This window comes from Odontomachus brunneus, unplaced genomic scaffold (genome assembly GCF_010583005.1).
Source record: "Odontomachus brunneus isolate Ranch 3 - 2012 unplaced genomic scaffold, Obru_v1 Obru_scaffold_025, whole genome shotgun sequence".
Classification (NCBI taxonomy): domain Eukaryota; kingdom Metazoa; phylum Arthropoda; class Insecta; order Hymenoptera; family Formicidae; genus Odontomachus; species Odontomachus brunneus.
In genome coordinates, this window is record NW_022639475.1 from 1017872 (window position 1) to 1041197 (window position 23326).

General features: G+C 38.9%; 4 protein-coding genes across 7 annotated transcripts in view; all 4 read left to right on the forward strand.

The window, feature by feature from the left end:
* The first annotated feature begins 542 nt into the window (after positions 1-542).
* LOC116842557 (nuclear receptor-binding factor 2-like) lies at positions 543-2181 on the forward strand. The gene is made up of 3 exons (XM_032811938.1): positions 543-815; positions 1036-1283; positions 1367-2181. Exons 1-3 carry the CDS (start codon positions 630-632, stop codon positions 1845-1847), a joined length of 915 nt encoding a protein of 304 aa, XP_032667829.1. The 5' UTR covers positions 543-629; the 3' UTR covers positions 1848-2181.
* Positions 2182-2325: 144 nt separating this feature from the next.
* Positions 2326-9145, forward strand: LOC116842556 (tubulin alpha-3 chain-like). 4 transcript variants are annotated; one of them, XR_004377738.1, is made up of 8 exons: positions 2326-2925; positions 3311-3555; positions 4216-4443; positions 4572-4830; positions 5907-6059; positions 7499-7726; positions 7856-7990; positions 8074-9145. XR_004377738.1 is itself a non-coding variant. In XM_032811934.1 (7 exons), exons 1-7 carry the CDS (start codon positions 2752-2754, stop codon positions 7913-7915), a joined length of 1347 nt encoding a protein of 448 aa, XP_032667825.1. In that variant the 5' UTR covers positions 2326-2751; the 3' UTR covers positions 7916-9145. The 4 variants fall into 4 exon arrangements, 3 of the variants coding, with proteins under 3 accessions (XP_032667825.1, XP_032667826.1, XP_032667827.1); XM_032811934.1 differs by having other exon boundaries at positions 7856-9145; XM_032811935.1 differs by having other exon boundaries at positions 7499-9145.
* A 1066-nt stretch (positions 9146-10211) lies between these two features.
* LOC116842558 lies at positions 10212-11269 on the forward strand. The gene is made up of 2 exons (XM_032811939.1): positions 10212-10395; positions 10928-11269. The coding sequence occupies exon 2, from the start codon at positions 10928-10930 to the stop codon at positions 11120-11122; it is 195 nt and encodes a 64-aa protein (XP_032667830.1). The 5' UTR covers positions 10212-10395; the 3' UTR covers positions 11123-11269.
* Positions 11270-13310: 2041 nt separating this feature from the next.
* Positions 13311-23326, forward strand: part of LOC116842554 (double-stranded RNA-specific editase Adar-like) — a 24964-nt gene continuing 14948 nt past the window's right edge. The window contains exons 1-11 of the mRNA XM_032811933.1: positions 13311-14071; positions 14672-15233; positions 15716-16048; positions 16573-16694; positions 16778-17003; positions 17096-17230; positions 17361-17630; positions 17718-17976; positions 18323-18616; positions 19589-19704; positions 20007-20113. Coding sequence (XP_032667824.1) covers positions 13656-14071; positions 14672-15233; positions 15716-16048; positions 16573-16694; positions 16778-17003; positions 17096-17230; positions 17361-17630; positions 17718-17976; positions 18323-18616; positions 19589-19704; positions 20007-20113 — 2840 coding nt within the window. The 5' untranslated portion in view covers positions 13311-13655. The remainder of the gene's footprint in view (positions 14072-14671; positions 15234-15715; positions 16049-16572; positions 16695-16777; positions 17004-17095; positions 17231-17360; positions 17631-17717; positions 17977-18322; positions 18617-19588; positions 19705-20006; positions 20114-23326) is intronic.

The window sequence follows — 23326 nt, forward strand, 5'->3', positions numbered from 1 at the left end:
ATTGACAGGTACGATTGATCAATTCTGTCGGAATAACCAGTCAGTTAAGTTAACCAAAGTTGGTAGAAATGGACATAAGCAGACGACATGTGCGATCGTGAAATTATGGAGGATTCACACTGCGTCCGATGTCCAACGTACGAAATCCAATAGGAGAACAGTTTTTTAATAGAGAATTCAATTCTCCATTAGGAAGTTATTCTTTTATTGGATATCGGACGTCGTACATACGTCGGACATCACGGACGCAGTGTAAATCCTCCATTATTTTATTTAAAACAATGGAATATAAAAGACTAATAAATCATAAATTAGAAATTAGGAGTTAGAAATGTCTTGACGTCTTTAAGATATCTTTATAATATATTCTGAATATTTTGGTTGTGTAGATATTGTAAGAAAAAACAGAATTATAGTTATATACTTCAATAATTTCACGTTTAAATAGCGCGGAAAATTCTTATGTTGTCATTGGTTCCGCCATATTATATCGAAATGCACTAGGACCAATCAGTGGACACAGAAGTATTGATCCGATTCTTACTTAAGGGTCTCTAGCCTCTATCAAACTGCTGGGCAAGTAATTGAAAGAGAGAGAAAGAGACAAAAATTTAACATCTGATTCTGACATGACGAAACGAGCAGCCTTTGGCAATAGCAAGGTTTTTAAGTTTCTGCGTCAGATAAGACAAGAAGTCGATGCATGGTTAAAAAAGAGAGCATGGTTAAACCGTGATTTTGGGTACCGGAGAAACAATACTAAGGATAATTCATTCTTTCCCCGATGTATCATGGAGAATTCTGCCTTGAATCTAGTGAGCACTGTTTCGTACTGCTAATAGGTTGTTTTTCTTTCTGTCACGTATTAAAGAACAAAAGAATCGTGATCACGCATTACCCCGGTAAATAAGACGGAGAAAGTAATACATAAAAAGATGTCACAAGAGAATTATTAATGCACACGTATTTTCTCTTTGTTGTATATTAAATACATCTTTAATAAAATTAACATATGATCAATATCTTTGACACAAGGCACACGAGAAAGAAAGAAGGGCAGAGGTATTGTTGCGTGAGGGAAAATTTGAAGAAGCAGCCAAGTGCCATGAAGAAGTGGCTGACCTCTTATCACAGGCTTACGCAGAACTTGTGACTGAACTTTTCCCAGATCTTAAGTCTTTACATAATGCTCATTTGCTCTGTGCACCACTTAAACTGCTCAAGTGTATAGATTCCATTAGACTGCAAGAAGACTATCACAGAAGACAGGCTGCTGTCGTCAGGTATGTAATATCACGAACTGTGTATCGCCTTATGCAGTAACTACACATAACCTTGTGTTATTGCAAAATTTTTTTCTGTTTAGAATGAAGAAAGCACAATATGAGGAATATAAAACAACTTTGGACAATCAGCAGAAAGATTTTCTTCTCAAGCAAATGACTAAACATAATGAGAAGGATAACAAGGATAATAAGGATGTAAGGCTCCATAAGTACACTGGTTCTTTACGTCAAGCAATATACAAAACTATCGACGAGCAGGATAGCCTTTTGGGTTTGATATCTATACCGATAAATAGCGATGATAAAGCCTTCAAACATCCAAAAGACACTGGCACCATTATAGAGGAACTTAGAACTGTCAATGGACAGTTGCGAGATCTCGTGGGTAATTTACTTAGTCAATTGGAAGCCAAAGAGGAGGAAGTACGCCAATTAACGGAACGTCTCTATGCCGTTAATCCCAGTGATGGTATCAGATCAGAGGAGCATCCCTTACATCTTGCGCCATTGCCACCACTGACACCTCTTGAAATGCCACTCTTTGATTTTACATCCTCATAAACTCTCTACAAATTAATTGTACATAAATGGTAATCAAAATATGCTTCAAAAAGTTGTTTTTGAAGCGCTGAGAGAGAATGGAAGAGAATTTGAGTTGTAATTAATGTTTGAATTATTGTTCATTGTAAAGTTTGATCATAATATTATGAGAAGTGCTTAACTTACATAATGAAGAACTGTGTGTATAATGCAAACAAGCATGAAGAACTATGTGTGTAATGCAACAAAACAAGTATGAAAAACTATGTGTATAATGTGACAAAACAAGTATGAAGAACTATGTCTATAATGCAACAAAACAAGTTAGAAGAATAAGTTTAACTTGATCTCGAAATTTTGGTATAAATTAATATGTAAGTTAAAAGTGCCAATTTTCCTGCATATCTAATCCTATACATTCTTATTAGTTTGGTCTTTCAGTATGTTTCAATATGTAAATGTTTAAATTTATAACATAGAATATATGTACATATAACATTTATAACATAGAATATATGTACATATTTAATATGTGCATATATATTTTTTTTTTATTAAATAAAAAGATTCGTATTTAAGGACCAAAAGAGTACGAATGCCTAGAATTAAGGTACATGTCCAGGCATTGATACTTTTACATTAATCTCTGCGACAGCTAGTGATGTGAACTTGGTTACATATCATTTCCGAAATTTTTTACGTATTTGGTCTCGAGTATTACAAATGAACATCTATTAATCATCTGAAATGTCTATTTAAGAGAAATTTTGCATGAATCTTGTTCAATTCTTTAGGAAAAATATGTAATATCAAATTATCATGTATCGTACATTCAAGGCAACTTATCATAGAACATTTAACATTTAACACGAAAGTCATGTGTCGTGTATTGTTGTGAGATAAATAAAATACAGTACATGGCTCAATGAGTACCTATCGTGAGGCAGTTACGATCTCCGTGGGGCAAGCCGGAACGCAGATCTCAAACGCTTGCTGGGAATTACTTTGCCTCGAGCATGGAATTAGATCCGATGGATTTCTTTATGCGGGATATAGACCATCGGATGATGCGTATTGCGCATTCTTCTCACCGTCGCAGGTAAACTCCAACTTCCAGGTGTACGATAAACATTCAAGATTCTCCAAGATTTTACGCTTGTATAATATTGGACATTAGTTGAAACATCTGTCGTACACTCGAACTAATTTGCAATACTGTATAGTGTTGTATTACCATTGCACTTCTCAGAAAAATAAAAGTGAGAATATGTGTATATTTCTTTGTTCATATTATTTATCTCGTGTTTGAAGAAAATTGTTTCTCCCTTTGTCGACTTTTCCTTCAATTATATAATATACTCAATATGCATAACACACTTACGCAATATATGATTTTTAAATCCACACTTTCGCGAGATTATAAAACAGTCGATCGACGATGAATACTGGTGCGAAAGAATACTTTAGACTTAACAATTCTTTAGACGAGGAAGTTCACACCGCGCGCTGTACTGATCGACTTGGAGCCAACGGTGATCGATGAGATCAGGACTGGCTCTTACAGAAACCTTTTCGGTCCGGAATGTTTAATCACGGGAAAGGAAGATGCCGCGAACAATTTCGCCAAGGGTTACTACTCGATCGGTCGCGAGGCGATTGACATCACGTTAGATCGTATCCGCATAATATGCGAAAACTGTTCGAATTTGAGTGGCTTTATAATCTATAGGTAGGTGCTTGCAATTTGACAAACGTGAAATTCTGTCATTCTGCTTCTTCGTCGTTTGACTTTAAAACGATACGATTGTAATAGCACAGGGAACACTTCCCAGAGAATTAAAAAAGAATTCAGTCATATATCATTAATTCTGAGTTTATTTTTAGGTGCAAAAAGAATTCTTTTCATTGAACTGAACTCTGAAGAATTCTTTTTGCATCTGAAAATGAACTCAGAATTGGTGATATAACTGAATTCTTTTTGAATTCTCTATGCTCTATCTGGGTTTTCTATATATTTTTATATTCATTGCACGGAAAAAAAAGATCTACTACATATGGACAACTAAACATAATTTGCTGTATTTTTCTAGTCACTTTTTCTTTGCTGCAGGAACCAATTTCCTTGTTATGATAACAAGAAAATCTGCTCCTGCGACAAAAAAATTGCTAAAGCAGTAAATTATGTTTAATTCTGTAACAAAATTGCTACGTCACTTTTTTTGCTGTAGAAGCAGATTTTCTCGTTATCATAGCAAGAAAGTCGCCTGTAGCGAAAAAAAGGAGATAACAACGAATATTTAACTGTATGTAGCAAATTAGTTTGCTGCTGCAGCAAATTATTTTTTTCCAAGTTAGCACGCGTGTAAATAGCGGAGTCGTAAATCTGTAGATCGTGCGGCGGTGGCACGGGCAGTGGTTTCGCGACTTTACTGTTGGAAAATCTCGGCGAAGATTACGCTAAGAAAACGAAGTTGGACTTTGCCGTTTGCACCGCGCCAAATATTGCCACTGCGATTGTCGAGCCTTACAATTCTATTTTCGCCACACACGGTGCGCTGGATCACGAAGATTGCTGTTTCGTGATAGATAACGAGGCGTTGTACGACATGTGCGCTAGGTGCGACGATCGAAGCCTTCGGGTTAATAATAGTATTGTGATAAATGTCGTCCAATCAAAGCGCTACCCTATAGAGCTAAACCTAAATAAAGTCTTTACACTACAGAACTTTATTGAGTCCTTTGCAGGAGATTGGACGTCGAGAATCCAACGTACACGAATCTCAACCGCTTGCAGGCACAGGTTGTTTCTAGCATCACCACATCAATGAGATTCAGGGCCGATGTGAACACCAGTCTGCAAGAGTTGCAAACAAATCTCGTGCCATACCCGAGAATACATTTTCTGTTAATGGCTTACGCGCCGATGACTACCCCCCAGAAAGCGATGCACACAAACGTGTCGGTTCAGCAAATTACGTTTGAATGTTTCGAGCCTACTAATCAAGTAATTCGATTTCGTGCTGTTGTCAACTCAATTCGCAACTTGGTCCCGGTGTTTCTGTAGACTTAAGGAGATGCTGGAGTCGATGACGAACTCGAACAATGTCGATAATGCAGAGACGATCGTCACTAACATAATCACGCTATCCTTTTCGTATTTCTTGTATATACTGAACTTACATGAATGTGTGTTGCTTTGTTTTACCATATTCAACGGAAAACCTATCCATGTATGTGTAGAAATCTTTCTGCAAATTTTTTCGATATTTTTAAGCTTCCAAATGCAGATGCGAAGGTAGAGTAATGTTCTTCAAAATTTTTCTGTTTGAAGAAAAATTTCCACACTTTCAAAATCCATGCTTTCGATATGTACAAGCTGCGGAACTTTTGGATTAGGCAAATATTACGCTAACTGACAGCTTAAGATTTTACATTAAAAAAATTTTTATTCGTTTTCGTCACATATCGAACAAAGCTCCTATTTATTTTTGCACATACTTTCATTGCGTAAAAGCATTTGTAATTCTGTGTAATACGACATAAACTTTGCAAAAAAATGTCAGCCCAGTCAGCAAAGAACATTAAAGTAACGTTTAGAAACGTTGACTTCATGTGCATTGTTTGGACATTTTCTAATAATATTGCATTTATATTTTTCACATGTTATTTTGTGATATGATTTTTTTGAATGTTGTTTAAACGTTTTAAAAACATAAAAAATATATTTTTCAAATGTTACTTTAACATTTATTTGAGATCAATACAACATCTTAAAAATATTTCTGACGATTAAAACGTTATGGCAATCCTATTTCAACATTATTGAATCTTCCAAATCGCAGTCAAAGTATGTTTATAATGATGTTTGATACAATATTAAACACTACATATTTGACAATATTATAGGTTCTTGAATATCATTGTAATAATAATTTCTTGCTTACTGGGAGTATTCTGTCGGTAAAGTTTTCAGCTTCAGCATCCTCTTAAACCAGATCGAAAAGAAATTGCACAAGAGAGAAGCGTCAACGCTCGATTGTTAGACAATAGCGAGTTTACGCATTTGATCGATCTTTCTAGATGGTGAAGTGCGATCCACGCACCGGAGCTTATACGAGCTGTTGCCTGCTCTACCGCGGAGACGTGAATTCTAAGGACGTTAGCAACGCGGTTAAGTCTTTAAAGGCCACAAGGTCCATACGTTTTGTCGACTGGAGCCCGACCTCTTTCAAGGTACAAGTATTGTGGACAAAACGTAGGGGTAGGAATCTGTACACGGAGAAAAATAATTTGCTGGCTCAGCAAATTTTCTGCTGATTTAGCAAAATCTTTTCGTTATTATATGGACAACAAAAAGATTTGCTAAGAGTACTATTTGCTGGATATAATTTTCTGAATCTACAAATTATTTTGCTACAAGAATCATGATGGACTTACATAAGCAGTTACAGTTTTGCTCCGATAGCAAATAAATTTGCTAAAGATACATTATTTTGCATCAATAGCAAATTAACGTAATTCTTAGGACAAATATACTCAACAAATTTTTTCTATCCTGGCAACGAACCACTTCTGCTCTGATAACGAATAATTTGTAAGATTAGTTATGTCAACTAAATTTTTTTGATGTCACTACGAATATGCAGTAGCAACGGCGATTTTATTAAAAGAGCAAAATTATTTTTCTCCGTGTAACAATTTTGTGCGCAATATCATCAGACTGCGTCATCGCGCCGATGTTTGCATAGAGCAAAATATGTTGGTTGAATTGTCGTGATAATAACAATTAAACGTATTTTGTTGTTGAAAGAAACTTCTGATTCTTGTCGCTCGTTATGACAAGGAAATGTCACGCTTAAAATTCTTATCTGCCGTTTTCAGGTAAAAATACGTCTAAATGAAAGAACACTTCGGATCATTTGAATATATTCGTGAAATGCTCTAAAAACTACCCTTTTCCTTTAACAGTCAAGAAGCAGCCATAAAATTAACGCGACAGAATCATGAGAAACAGTAGATTAAACAGGAAGGTTGCGGAAAAAAGTTTGGATTAACCAAATTCCTGATGAAATATGAACAAAGCAAAAATTCCAATTGAAATTACCGAAATTTTGCTCGAGTTAACAAGATTTCTGGTTAATTTGAACTGAATTCTGGCAATTTAAATCGGAATTTCCTAGTTCGTTTGTATTTTTTACCAGAAATTTGATTAATCCAATCAAACTTTTCTTTCATACATGTCTTGTTAATTTTACGGCTATTTATTGACTGTTAATTCAAGAAAATATGATAGCTCTTATAAACGATCTGATAAGTATTCTTCCGTGTAAATATCTTTTTATTTGAAAATTGCACGCAAGAATTTAGGGCATGCGCTTTCTCGCTTCTGACATCATCGATCGAAAATTTCGCGACGAAGGACCGAAAGCTTTATGAAGCAAACTTGATTTTCAAGAATTAGAAATTCGATTTCCTTCAAGCAAAACGCACTTAGTTACGTCATTGTCACGTTAATGCAACCTCTATTGTTTCTCTCTCCCAGCGAAAAATTACTCGTCGATCGACGTTGAAACGACTCGATGTCAAAATCGTCAACATCGTTTCGACATCAATCGACAAGTCATTTCTCGCTAGGCTGGGCATAGATTACAGGAACTTCCTGCGCTTTTCAGGTGGGAATCAATCCCCAACCAGCTGTCACAGTTCCTGGTGGCGATCTGGCAAAGTCCAGACAAACTGTCGCGACGTTGAGCAACAATACAGCCATTAGGTACGTTTGGTCGAGGCTCGTAAATAAATTTGACGCAATGTGCAGGAGGAAGGCCTTCTTCCATCACTATCTAGCCGAAGGTATGGAGGAGAGTGTTTTCGAAGATGCTCGAGACGATATAACTGCTCTGGTACAAGATTATGTTGAAGTAGAAAAATAAATCTGCATATTATGCGTCTCAGACAATCGTCGCTTCTCTTAACGTACATAAGTTTGTAAATCAGCGTCAGTTGAGAGAAGCGTGAAAATCAATTTTCAGCTAGTACCTTTGCATAACAAGCGCGACGATGATAACAAGTTACACATATCGACCTTTTGAATTTTGTCGTTCTCGACTTAAAAGTCTGGCCTTTCAAGGGGATTTTCCACGAGGACTGATAATGTATCGAGAGTGGTAGGTAGGAATATTTTACGCCCAACAATGACACGTTTATCAAGCTGAATGAGCAGTAACATAAGCGATAAACATTATACCAGCAAGATCACATCGTGATTTCCCCGCTGCAAGGTGTGTACACCTGATTATCGGTCCAGTGATGATCTCATCGGACTGAATTTAAGTCGCCGATATCGCGAACAAAGCGGGATTGTCAAATAAATATTCCACAACATCTCGCGTTCTCAAGATACTCGAGATTTTGAGAGATCTTCGAGCGTGAGGCGCGTAAACAAGTCCGTAAGTTGCACGAAATTTCCTTACAAACAATTAACAATTACGATCTCGAGCAGACTTCTTCGTTATTTTTCATTCGCTTGATCGTTATCGCGCGAAATTTACACGTGCATCGCGCGTGTGTTCCGCTTCGAGTCACTTTCCGAGCGATTAGTCAGAAGACGCACGAAACCATCGTACTCCGGACTTCGCTTCGCTACTCGACGCTGTACGCATAAGATTTCTTATCGGGATTAGTGATCGCGTATCACGTCGCTCTAACGTCGCTCTCGTTTACGATAGCACGGGAGTTTCACGTGAGCCGCGGCTGTGCATTCTCTTATCCGTGCGTCACTGTGTTTTTTGCACTCTCCACTCGAGACGATCGACGTTCCCAATTGATTCATAACAGCCAGCACGACGACACTGCGCATACTTTCCGCCAATGCCACTATGGATCGCTTTTACGCACTAAAGGAATATTTCATAAGATAAAGCAACACGCACATATACACGCGCAGAGCACTTCAGAATCACTTAATGTCCACAAGACTACAAATTTTCCAATCATTTTTCGGAATTTCAAAACGTTTGCGATAAAAATATCGATAAGTTTCGAATTAATGATTGATATGAAATAAGAAATTAACGATTTTTAAATCAAGAAGAATTACGTCTTACAAAGTTAATTGCAAGTTATTAGTTTAATTTTTTTCTTAATTTGAAAACTCGTCATAAAGATACGTAAAAAACGGAGAAGAAAAGAGCGATTATAAAATAATAGGTTTGCTCGAGTTGCTTGTACTTTTCACACTTTTACACCTAATGCCCGTTGCACACTAATGCACTCCAAACAACACAAATTTTCAAAAATACATTCTGAATACGTTTTCAGGACGGAGGGATGTTATCAGAATATTCTTAGGACGTCCTTTGAAAGTGTGAATTGTCTGAAAATAGCTAATATCCAATAAGTTTATTCACATTAATTGAATTTTTTACACTTTCACACTTAGTGCACATTAATTCTTTAGGTTCTAAAAATGGCGTCATGTTTTCCGTTCGTGTTACGAGTGTAAATACAATTCTGATACACTTTTCACTCTTGCTTGGGATCAAGTGTAAAAAGTGTATCAAAATTACAATTACTCTTGTAACACGAACGGAAGTCATGACGTCATTTTTAGAACCTCTAAAGAATTAATGTGCACTAAATGCGTGGAAGTGTAAAAAGTTCAATTAATGCGAATAAACTTATTGGATATTAGCTATTTTCAGACAGCTCACATCTTCAAAGGACGTCCTAAAAATATTCTGATGACATCCCTCCGTCCTAAAAGCGTCTTCAGAACGTATTTTGGAAAATTTGTATTGTATGAGGTGCACTAGTGTGCAACGGGCATTAGGTGTAAAAGTGTGAATAGTACAAGCAACTCGAACAAACCTATAGATTCCCTGCAATTCATTGCATTTCTTTGAAATTGCATTTTTTCTTTTTATTTCGTGTATCATTTGTATTATTCGATAGCGATAAGTCGACGACCGATGCCGGTGTGACGCGCATAACTTTTTGTTACTCTCATTAACCCGTAATCGCGCTGCGAATTATCCGCGTCGTTGCGCGTTATCATTAACGATTTTGCGTCAAACTGCAGTGACAGACGTCAGTTTCGTCTATCGTGCAGTTATAATGTAGTACATAGTTCATATTTCGGACTGTTGACTTTTCGTTCACGTTGCGTCACTCGGTCTGTTTACCAATCGCGTTGGGAACTTGATAAATTTACGAAACAAGAGTCGCGGGGCATGCACGTGTCGTTGTTATCGAAATCCTCCTCTCATCCGTCCAAGAGAAAAATATTCTGCTCCCGAGAAACGAGACAACAATGATTGTCGCGAATGACGCGTGTGCTTCTTATCGCGGTGTGACTTGTGACGTCGTGGGTAACGTATATAAAATATCCGACGACCGGCGACTCGGCATCAGTTCGAGTTCTTTACCTCCGCCTGCACAGATGAGGTAGAGAGAGCGCCGAACGAACTCGTAATATCAGCTTTTGATATTCCGAAATATAACTCTCGAGGTTATATACAACAACGAATCTAGTCGGATCTCCAGTATATACAGATCACATCACACACGCAAGGTAAGTCTGTTCTTCTTGCTGGTCACCAGCACTTTTCGAGATCTGTCGAACTCGATCGACGGATTCTTTTCGTTCTGTTCACTCCGCTTGCTACTAAAAACCGTCCCCGACATTCTGTTAATTCGCGACATGATCCCATGTCGAATTTCATTTTAGAGAATCTGTCACTCGCGAATCACGCTGTCAAAAAAACAGTCGAGAAATCAGCGTCACTTTTAGAAGCGTATGCACTGGAAATTTAATACATGTTATGCATATGTATAAGTCTTAAAATATCTTTCGTGTCACAGAGAGCACGCAAAATTATTAAGTAGAATTCCGTCGTAAATAACAGATCATCTAAAGTTCAACTGAATATTATGTTCCTCCAACTACGAAACGTCTGTATTCGATTTTATTCCGGCAAACATGGTATTTTCTCATTTTCACGCACTCTCAACAATATTTCCTCATTAATATATAGTTCACTGTATCATCTCTCATGTCAGGTGTTCGAAGCACATCCCTGAAAGGTGCGACATTTTATTCGCAGATGCTGATCGGTGGTGCAGTTAGCTACGTCGCTGGAAAGCAGGCGGTTCGCACGGTCTATTGGCGAACCGCGAACAACGGTCGTCTCTTGAAGACGGCGAAGACCTGCATGTTTCAAGGACCGCCTAAGACTGCACCCTCGTCGACCGCGAGCTCCACGCAATCGCACAAGGATTTAATACTCAAGACTATTTAAAAGCTACACGTTGTCGAAGATACGCCGCAGGGCGAATTGTTGTATATACGAATACGAATTATTTAATCGTACAACTTAATTTAATCACACAATTTATAATTTATTTATCAAGTGACATGACGATGCAATAAAACGCAATACTATTTATTCTCTTCCGATAAAAATGTCGGGCGTTCCTTTTTGCTTCTACTCCAAAGTTCTTTAGACATCGTGTACAGGGGGACTCGCGAAATACGGCGTTTAAAAGGCGATTCTTCGTGAAAAAGGAATCAATCGAGAATATGGAATGAGATATTCTCGACCGAAGCTTTTTCTTCGAGCGAGTTGGAAAATTAATAATACATACGTGTGTATATTCTCTCTTTTAAACTTAGATAATCTTTAACGAGACTGCGTTATAGTACGTCGCGCACCGACGAGAGTTTTCGAGATCGTGGTAGAAGTTTCCGATTCGCAATACAATCCTCATCATCCCACACGTTTCGTTGAATTCTTCAAACTCCAAATACAGTGCCCAATTATTGCCAAACTATCGTTTGCTTTGTGTGAAACTCTGACACTTCATTAGACTAGAAAATGCGTGAAACGCGAATAAATGGTGCAAATGAAAAAGAGAGAGATACGACAAATTGTGGCGATTTTGCTAACGAAATTAGAAGGCAAACATTAATAGCACCTGCCGAAAGGATTTCTACACACGTCGATATGACACAGTGTTGATAGGTAGTTCGCGCATGCGCATTGAAGTAGTAAGAAATTCAGAAATGTACATGAACGCTAGTTTTTATAGGATATTAGTATGTACACACATGTGTGTGTGTGTGTGTGTGTATATATATACCCAGTAGCCAAACCTGCGCGAACAGATTTCGAGCAGAGCTTGCTATCAACTTTTGATGGCAAATAGATAACAAATTTGATGCAGGATCTGTTATATCAAATCTTGCTGCCAAATTGCCGCCAGATATGCGGCAGAGCTTGTTGTCGGATAATTGCTGCAGTTTGCAGCAAAAGCCGCGCAGAGCTTGTAGCGATTTGACGGCAGATTGGCAGCAGAAACCGCGCAGACCTTGCTGCGCTGCAAGCTTTGCGCGGTTTTTGCTGCAAATTTGGCATCAATTGTCCGACAGCAAGATCTGTCGTCAAAACCGTAGCCTAATGTAGACACAGATGGTTTTGCTGTGGGTTTTTGATCAAATTCGCTGCCAATCTGCGCGCAGTCTGCGCTCAATTTGCTTACTGGATATATATATATATATAATATTATGTATATACTTCTACCAAATATATTATATACACTGAGAAAAAAATTTACTAAATTTCAAAAAACGTTTGTTTGGATAATACTGTGAAGATATTTGTTTAAATTAAGTAATTATTTTCTGAAATTAAATAAAGAAGTTTTAAATATAAATTTGTTTCTTTAATTTTAGAAAATAATTACTTAATTTAAACAAATATCTTTACACAGTACTATTCAAACAAACGTTTTTTGAAATTTAGTAAATTTTTTTCAGTGTATATACACAGAGTGTCCCAGAACAACCTCCGAAACTCTCGTGGAAGGATAGTACGGATTAAAATAAACAATAAAAATCCCAAATTATTTTGCGATATTCGCAATAATTATCGAGATATTTATTAAACAAAATTTGTGAATAATCACGCGAAATGTGGTAGATGAGCTGTAGTGGCGACATCTGCTGTCGTGTGCTTGTATATTAGATCAAACTGAACAAAAAAGTCCTCTACCTTTTTGTTAATAACTTTATAGATTTTTAGTTATTAATTAGAGAACATTAATATATTATCGCAAGCGACCATCCCCACCAATTTTGTTTAAATTAATTATAAATTTTATTAGTTTAAATTAATTGTAGTACAAGACTCTTATATTTATCTCAATCCGTACTATGCCTCCATGAGAGCTTCGGAGGTTGTTCTGGGACACCCTCCACCCGAATATATATATTTTTATGTTTATCGTACCTTAATGCTGCACTTATCTATATTTAATCTATGATCGCATCTATTTGTCGGACTTGCATCCCAACAAAATCACTCATGTATGTTGATCTCTTACTATCACGCATGCGTGAACTACCTATCACATCTATCAACACTGATATGGTATTGAAGACACTACCGTATGTGGTGGAGACGGGTGAGAGGGTAAAAGTTACGCCGGCGCAGTAACATGTTTATCGATTTTGGGTGAGCAAAGCTGCCCCATACGGTCCAACATCGATTCGCTACGAAGGTACCGAGCACCGGTTTGACAGTCGATCTAATCAGAGGATCCACCGTGCAGAAGAGGTCCCCGAGGAGCGAAAAACGAGAAGGACTCGGCCGGGACTCCGCGAGCGGATCTTTCGTTCGCGACGCGTTCGTAAACAGCGAACTACTACGCTCGACGACGACGACGACGACAACGACGTTTCCGTCGTGGTAGCCGTCGGGGATAGCCTAAGAAGAAACACCCTTCGTCGCGAGAGCGAGTCCAAACTCGGCGCGAGAACGCGTACGGGAAAGTATGCAGAACTATGGACACGAGGATTACGATTATGGGGTGCAAGGCGACGCGTCCGGGCAGCCGACCAACCGAAATCTGCCGCAAGTTCCGCAAGTTCCGGGCGCTAGGCCGATGGTAGACCCGCAGGCGGAGGGTATCGTCGATCCCGAGTTGTATCCCCAGGCGAAGGAAGCCACGCACAAGATCCGCGGCAAGAGCGACATCCTGGAATATCTGTTCGGCGCTGTCGATCAGGAGCTCCTCACCGTGAAGACCTTCTACTTCTTCTTCTATTCCGCCTTCGGCTCTTTGTTTCCGCTCATGGGGGTGTACTTCAAGCAAATGGGAATGAACGCCGGACAGTGCGGCCTCCTGATCGGTCTCAGGCCCTTCATCGAGTTCCTGAGCGCTCCTTTCTGGGGATCCCTGGCCGACAGGTGACACTATGTTGTCGGCTTTCTTTTCCTAATCGCTAATCAGACATCGATCGAAACTCACACGCGTTCTCGTGAAATTAAGAGGCTTTTATACGGCAGCGGATAGTTTTAATGGACAACATAACGATGTAGGATTGCGATTCTGTAACTCGTTAACTGTTGTTAACGACAATGTCACTAGCACTATGTGTCGTTGTGCACCTTTTCAAGCACATACTATATCTGCGCAACGTTAACAACAGTTAACGAGTTACAGAATTGCACTGCAGGGACTGTATTTTTTTCGGTTCATTTCGAGGCTCATTTCGGGCGCTAAATACGCCCTTTTCATCCTAAGTTCTGTTTTTCTTATACGAAATATATGAGATTCGGAATCAGAAAGGCGCACTTGGTGTTAGAATTCGCGTCAATAATACGGTCTTTGATCTCCTTAACTCACAATTTCATAACGATGGCGATCTCGTTTTAATTATTAAGCTTGAGTTGTTTACCCAACCTTCTTATTTTAATTATTCGAGCTTGAAGTTATTGAATCTTCGACTTGAGAAACTTCACCTGAAATGCTTTTATGAGTTGCTTGTTACTGTTTATTACTCGCAGGTGGCAGAAGGGCAAGCTCATTCTGTTGGCTTCTCTCTCCTGCTGGATTATCTTCACTCTACCGTTGGGCTTTATTCAGCCTCCGCCGACTTCCTGCCTGGTCATCGAGAACAAGACCTTTTACCTCCAGGCGTCCAATATAGAACAGAGAATTGTGAAGCGCTCGGCCGACCTGGACGAACTATATTATTCTGCACCCGAGGAGGAGGAGGAGGAGGTCGCGTCCAACGTTGTGTTCGAGAGGTTACGACGAAGTACGGACGATAACGAAATATACGATCACGCAAAGAGGCTGGACCCGCTGAGGGAAGTTGGTATGCTCGAAACTTCTTACGACATCGAGGGAAACGGTGTTCGGGCCTTCGATAACGTCGCTTATGACTTGAAGAACAACCGTGTCAGAAGACAAGCAGCCACCACGGATGAGAGCAACGTCGAAGATCTCAGGTATAAACAGTTAGTGTTCGAAAACAACGACTCGGACGCGAAGACAATCGACTTGGAGGCGTTGCAGGAGAAAAATCGCCCGGCCGACGTTCTGGAGTACAAACGTTTCATGAAGGTGCGCGCACCCTCGTGTCTTTTACCCTCGACACTCACACTAAGAGGAAAAATATCTGAAAATTAGTGAACATTTGATGGATACTAACAGCATATTTAATTATGCTAATATAAAATATTTTTCAAATAAGAAAATATACTTTCTTCAAGAAGATTTCCTTCAGAAGATTTTAGTGTTTTTCATGAAAGCAATTATTAATTTTATTTAAATAAAAGAATGTGGATTTCTAAGTAAATGTGCTGTCGGTACACCCACCGAATTAAAATTTACCAATTTTTAGATATTTTTTCTCATGATGTAGCGATCGCAACGAGCGAGAGAAAGTTAAGAGAGCCTCGATTAGATCTTGTATACGATCTCAAAAGTTTTCCGTAGCGTAATCCTTATTTTACGATATATTTTTACAGACAACAAGTTTTCTTTCAGCCTGTGCTCTGTGCGAGAATCATATAACGACGTGTATAAACTTGTCTGTTTCGCAGAATGAACCTTTCACCGACAGAACGGTACCGAAAAAGGCTTATGTGCGTACCAAGACACGCGTCAAGCCACCGCCGGCGAAAATAATGGTGAAACGAGAAGTGGAGAAGAAGCTGACGTTTTTGGAGGAGAACGACATGGTCCGGGTTGACGATGATGACGAGGAGGAGGACGAGAGAAGCGCGGGTATGCTCCTGAGGAGAACTCGCAGAAACGCGAAGATTGAAGAGTACCCGTTGTCACCGGTATCGGTTACTAACGCGGCCAATTATGACGCGAATGAGAACAAGGGGTGGGTCAAGCCGATCTTCAGCTCCATAGTTTACAGATTGCCGGTGAGTCCACAGATTTTCGCAATTCTCACACGAGATGTAATTTTGAAGTTTGAAGTCAATATTACGCTCTCTAAATTTGCTGGAGTGAAATCTCACTCCAATTCGAGCGACTTGGTAGTTACTCTGTTTTTTTTAGTAAAATTTCACTCTAAAAAATTTAGATAATACAGACACTAGGAGAGAAAAATATTCAAGAAGTAAAAAAAATATTCGGTAGATATTAATAATATATTTTTTTATGCTAAGATAAAATATTTTTCGCATAAGAAAATATATATTTTCTTGAAACCTTGACTTTTCATGAAAATAATTGTTTATTTTATTTAAAGAAAATAATTTAGAGAGATTTAAATACATATGTTACTACCAGTACTCAGTGAATAAATATTTTTTGGTATTTTTCCTCTCAGTGTAGATACAGAAAAATTTGTAGACAGATCTTACGGTTGTTCACTTTTGACTTGAGTGTCATTACGTCGCGTCTATCAAAATATGCACTATATGACGATCAAATGTGATTTCAGGACATTCAAAAAACATTCTTCCTCCTGCTACTGCTGGTCATAGTTGGTGAATTTTTTTCGGCACCCGCTATAACTTTAGCCGACTCGGCCGTTATCACCTTGTTGGGCGAAGACGCCGATAGGTAATGCCGAAATGTGTTTTACTTTAGTATTTTTCAATTATCATTTGTGAAGAGAATTTCTAAGAAAAATCCGTAAATCTCAGATATGGCCATCAACGCATGTTCGGAAGTCTCGGATGGGGTTTGGCCATGTTCTTCGTCGGGATCGCCCTCGATCACAGCACCGCGTTCCCGGACCACCCTTGCAAGCCTGACGCAAGGGAGAAAAATTACACGATTTGTTTCGCGATATTCAGCGTGCTAATGGGTGCTGCGCTAATAACCGCGACGCAAATTAATTTCAAGTATGACTTTATGCCCGCCGAACCGGTAAGTTCATTAACATCCATCACAATTAAGTTATTCCTCCGCGTGTTTCACGTGGCGGTGTCGTAATTTTGCACGTCTGTCTTCACACGTAGGAAGTGGTGAAACCTCCGGCCGAACTGACGCGGGAAGAACAACTGCAAAATCAGTTGTCTCAGCAGCTGAACCTGCCTGGGCTCCAGGACTCGTCAGCTGCTGTAGATCTTAAGCCTCAACCTCCCGAGGGGAAGGTATTCATTTCTTTTTTCCTTTTACCAAGCCAATGTCTATCACCTAGCTTTGTGTCTCTTCTACTCTTCCTTCTTTCTTGCTGTTCATGCGACATGTATAAACTCATTCCAATCAATTTCTCTGTTTCAGACGAAAATGTTTGCTCAAACGACAAAAGAGATACCGGAGTGGATAACGGTGTTGAAGCAATTCAAAGATCTCAAGTGCGCCTCGTTCCTCTTCGTCGCGTGGTTCATGGGATTCGGCATCGGACTGATCTTCACTTTTCTCTTCTGGCATCTTCAGGATTACGGCGGCTCCCCGACCCTCTTCGGCGTCGCGTCCGTGATCAATCACATCTCCGAGATCTTCGCGTATTTTTTCAGCTTCAAGCTTATCCGACAGATCGGCCACGTTAAGGTAAACGAATTGAATAATAACGCGTCGGACGCTCTTTGCACTTCATCGCGCGTCCTTCTCGAGAATCACCGTGCGCACTTATTCCAGGTATTGTGCCTGGGTTTGGGTGGAAACATACTTCGGTTTCTTTACATATCTTGGCTGAGGAATCCGTGGTGGGTCCTTCCTTTCGAGTTTATCCAGGGTATCACGCATGCGGCCGTGTGGGCCGCTTGCTGCAGTTATATCGCTCATAATACACCGCCGCAATTGCGCTCCAGCGCGCAGGGTGTTCTTCAGGGACTTCATCACGGGCTTGGAAGGGGTTGCGGCGCGGTGATCGGTGGCATGTTCGTCGCAGCCTACGGTATATTTTTCATGATATATCAAAATATTAAAATTTAGATAATTTTCGCGCAAACAGATGTGACTTTTATCACTTGGCTCAAACAAACTCTGTGTGAATAAAGAAGATTGACGATGCAAGAATCAAAAGTACTCAAACCATTTACATCTGAAACGTGATCGAACTTGAAAAGCAAGGACACTAAAGAAGACAAATAGGCAATCGCAATTTGTATGTAAAAAAAATTAGCTCGAAACATTCGAGTTGTGAAATCCGCAGAAATCTTTAGGTGTCGATTGTGTGTTCACAAGATTATCATGTTGCGATGCATTTGATGTTTACGATCATATCGATGTTCAATGTGCAGGCACGACCACGACGTTCCGGGCATACGGTCTTATTTGCATCATCGTCCTGGCGATCTTCGTCTTCATCAATTTCTACAGGAAGGATACCGGTTTCGTGTCCGAGCTACCACAGACGGAAGATCCGCATCAAGTAGCCGAGGCTACCCATCTTGCACCGCACGGCGTGCCGAGCAATGCTATACCCAGAGCGCTTAGTTCCAGTCGTTTGCACGAGCTAGCTAATCAAGATGCTGGTTATGGTGCCACTTATCAGACCAGTGGTGGAAATCTGGCTGTACCTGGCGCTAATGGAGGTGAGCTCTCCACCATTTTTCAAGGCTTATAAGTGGAGACATTTCTGCGAGCTCAAAAGAGCGTATATTTCGTCGGTTACGGGGGCGATGGATCTCGCCGCATTATCCAAACTAAACGTAAATGTTGATGAAAGTAATGATTGACTTAATTGTATTAGTAATCATTACTCGAAATTTTTGCCTCAGGCGAGATACTCAGTTTTGAATTTAGATCTGTATTAGTAGCCATTACTTGAAAATTACTTCAGAAATATTCAGATTTTTATTTGGATGTGAGTTAGATGTGAGTTAGATGTGAGTTTTTCAACTAAATCGCGATCACAAATGTGATGTCACATATATGATATGATTCAAATAAAAAAACTCAAATCTAACTTTAAATTTAGATCTGAGCACGTGAGACGAGTTTCAAGTAACGACTATTAATACCGGGCCTTACAGCCCGTTCACATGTTACGGTTTTCTTACCGTATCGGTAATTTTGTCGAATTGGCGTCAACTAGTTCCTGTGAATACCATGTGAATACTACAGTTGGAATATATGCACACAAAAAGACAAAGATGACAAAAAAATCGGTAAAAAGAACGATTTTTTGTCGTGTGAAGCTATTAAGTATTTTCTTGATTAATTTCTAGTACGTGTAACACGTTATGTGACCAATAGAGACAATTGATTTTCGTTTCGTCACGGATTTAAATACTACTATCTCGCGATATGAAAATAGAATGCGTCCCTGAGAGCTAATTTTTCAGTAGTAGTTTAAACTTAGATTTAAGTTCACAATGTTCCAGCAATATATGTGTGTGTCTGAACACAGCTTAAATTCAAAATCTAAATTTGAACTAAATCGGAAATTATTTGAAAATCGCTCCTACGTGATTTCTTCTAAAGGGCTAACCCACGTTACAAAAGCACAGAATTTCTTTGGTTACTTTTCTAGCATTCCGTTATAATCTACCAATTATTCGCAGGTCCTGGCAACCCAACGAATCCATTCTTGAGCAGCGGCGGCGGTGGCGGCGAAGGTGGATATAATTATGGTATGACTGGCAAGGGAGAGGACGAGTATATTCGTAGGAGCTTCCAGGTTCAGTAAAACCATTCTAATTAAAACGTCCAGCAGGAGGACGCGATATTTCTGTCGGTAAAAAGAAAAAAAAGCAACAAAAAAAAAAAGAAGGAAAAAAGAGAGAGAAAGATAACGGGAGAGACGAAACTTCCGGCTTCGTTTCTTGCACCTTCCGTAAAGAGCAAATATGCTCACTGAACGCGAGAAATCCTATCTATACTTAGCCACGAACATTAAGTGAAAAGAGACAAAAGAAAACAGAATCCCATAGCATATGTCGCACTTGACGTGAGAATTAACGACACTTTCCTGTTTAATAGATCTACAGTGAAGTGGTGGGTAGGGAATTCGATCTCGTAAAACCGACTATCCACCTACACGCCCAACAACCATGCACCAATCCCTTTCATCAACACGACTACGACTGGTAACGACTCGATCTACAAAGTTTGTTACATACGATCGGCATTTCGAAATGCGGACGATCGCGGGAAAGAAAGAGAAGGAGAGAAAGAGAGAGTGAGAGAAAGAGAGAGATAGATAGGACGAGTGACGACACACACTCTATACTATGAGATAAATAATAAAATTATATAAATACATAAATACACACAGTATACGCGCGCGCGTGCACACACACACGGAGCACGCATGCGGGTGTGCGTGCGTGCACGTATGCGTGTCGTCTTTAATCCTTAAGCACTGATACAGACCTATAAAAATATTTCGAAGGTTGATAATTACTTGAGAAAGTGTGCGAAACGTATTTCCTTGTCGCCACTTCTTTTCTTACGGGCCAAAGAAAAGATAGACAGACGCGATGTGTACACGCTTAAGCGGGAGTGAAACAGCAATAAGTTTTTTTATTTCATTGGGAATCTATCAGACTCCTGTCAGTGCTTAAGGGTTAAGCCGCCGTTACAGGGAGTGTCGAGAGATGATGTGATAAAATAACTGCTGATGAGCGGAAAGTAAACCGACGCTTCCTTTTCAATGCCCTACTCAGTAGATCTATTTAAGTCTTATTACGACAGCCTTATCACCGTCCTCTGGCTTGCTCATCTTACGATTTGATCTCTCGTGTGTTGCTTGCTCGTCCTTACCTCTGAATCACCCCTTCAATCGGTGTCCAGAATTAGTTTAGAGCATCGGGGAATTAGTGGTAAGACTAAACTAGACGTTGATGCGATTGATCGAAAGTGCCTATCGACAGATTTCCTGATGTCCTAACTTTATGCGCACGCTCTTTACGTTTCTAACTGGCGGTCTTTCCTCTTTACCTTTCCGTACGCACGATTAAGTAGCGAAAATAACCCAATAACTCAAGTAATGTGGAATCTATGAATCTGAACAAGCATTTTCTGCTCAAAATGAATTGAAAATGATAAAAAAATGCTGACTTTCCTCTCTCAATGGTAGTTTTGCATCCCCTTCTTCAAGACGTATTTAAGAAATCTCATTCATCAATTGCATTCTGAATTACCATTTGTAAATTGTTTCTCTTTGTAAGTCCTTGATAAGTAGTTTGTATTTACTAAGGATATGATAATCCATGATACAGTTTACTATTAAAATTTCTCAAATGCGTTCTGAGGAAGAGAATTTCAAGATCATCATCGGAAAGGAAAACCAACGTGTGTTTTACCATTTTTTATCCATCATTTTTTAAGCAAGATTATATTGAATGTAAAACTATGCATATATCGAGAGAGTCGTGGGATAACAAGACGCTTTCAGAGAGAACTGACCTGTCTTCGTTTAGAACTACTGTACTGTACGCCTCTAAACCATTGAACTTTCTTTAATTACTTCCATATTGTCAAACTACATCAAGCAACCGATCGTACTTTTTGCGCCTTACAAATTACATCATAATTATATAACCAACAATCATAATACAAATTACATATACACGTTACACGATTATTATTTCGTATTAGCGTGTATATTACGGATTTATAAATGTTAACGCGATATATCAACTATTGCGTCATGCATATGCGGGTGTAGAATTATTTTACTTTCGCGATTATCGAAGGTCAGCGAATCTCAAATTGCATTCACGTAAATAAGCAAAACTCGATAAGCCAAGACGACCACGTGTTTGCACGGCGACAAAACGATTGTCATCTCTCTTTCATGTTGAAGAAGTTATTCTGTGTCCCAGACACGTTTGAAATTAACGATAATGACGTCTGGGAGGCCTAAAAGGATTAAATTAACGCGATGCAAATATGCAAATCGCGAATAGAATAATTTGCGTTACGTTTGCCGATAATTTAAAAGAGAACGTAAATTAACGGTTAAAGACGATTGTCATCTGTAAATATTCTATATGCTCCTTCGTGGGATTTACTGTTCACATTCGTGTTCCTTTTCTTTTTTTTTTTCTAGTGAATTGTTGATTGTTATAACTATGACTATCTACTTGACCTTTTCTCATTAGAATCTATCGAATTGTCTCTATCGCGTATATACTTTGATTGTACGTATAAGATATACGTTATGACAACTGTATAATATTGTTGGGAGGCGAAAGGGTGTGGAATTAATAGCAAATTATATATACATATAAAGAGATTATAGTAGCGAGATTATCTACTGTCAGAATCGGGAATACAAAAATCGCCTTCTCATCTCACGCTTCTATAAGGAAACTCACTACTACTCGAGGCACAAGACAAATAGATACTCAGTGTGACTTAACTTTGTGAAAAAAAATTCTAAGTTAGGATAATTTCGAAAGAACTATACGCAGGCACACCTAACGGAGCCGTCGAGATTTTCGAGATATTTCCTGCACTTTGTAACGTTGATTTCTCCCTTTGGGCGAAAAGAAACGAATGCCAGTCGTAAAGACATAAACTTTGGCAACGTTCACACCAAAAATGGGAAATGTTTCGAAAATCTCTAAAACTCCTTGAGATCCTTATGTACGTATATTATATAAGCAACATTTTGTGAATCGAACATTAACCGACAATAAGATCCGACTAACGAGAAAACGAGCGATTTCTCAGTCGTATGAGCTGCATGTATATTTTCATGTTAAAAATCTTTTCTGCTTTCTCTTTCTTATATATAAAAAAAAAATTATCCTTCGAGATTATATCTTCGAGATTCGTTGGCGGTTAAGGTACGCTTTACGAAATACTATGAAAATGTTAAACCACAAGTGATATCTCTCGTATCGGCCATTATGCATATCGATGTTTTGCGAACAAGTAAATTATACGTTGTTATAAAGACTGAAACAAAACGTCATACGCATGGAACGGTCGATCCGAGATAACACTTTGGGCAAACGTGTGTGCGTATTTGTATGATAAATTATATATATATACATAAAAAAAGTGTGTATACACGGAAGTCACACTATCGTATAACATACCCCGAATATCGATATAAATGTGTAACTATATATCGTGTATGTCAGCAGGGAAGTTATGTTAATTATATTTGTTTTCATGGAAACAGAGCCAAATTTTGGCTTTTATATATCTTTCTTGATATTCTACGGGGTTGCTAGGTTATATATATATATATATATATATATATATATATATATATATATATATATATAACCTAGCAACCCCGTAGAATATCAAGAAAGATATATAAAAGCCAAAATTTGGCTCTG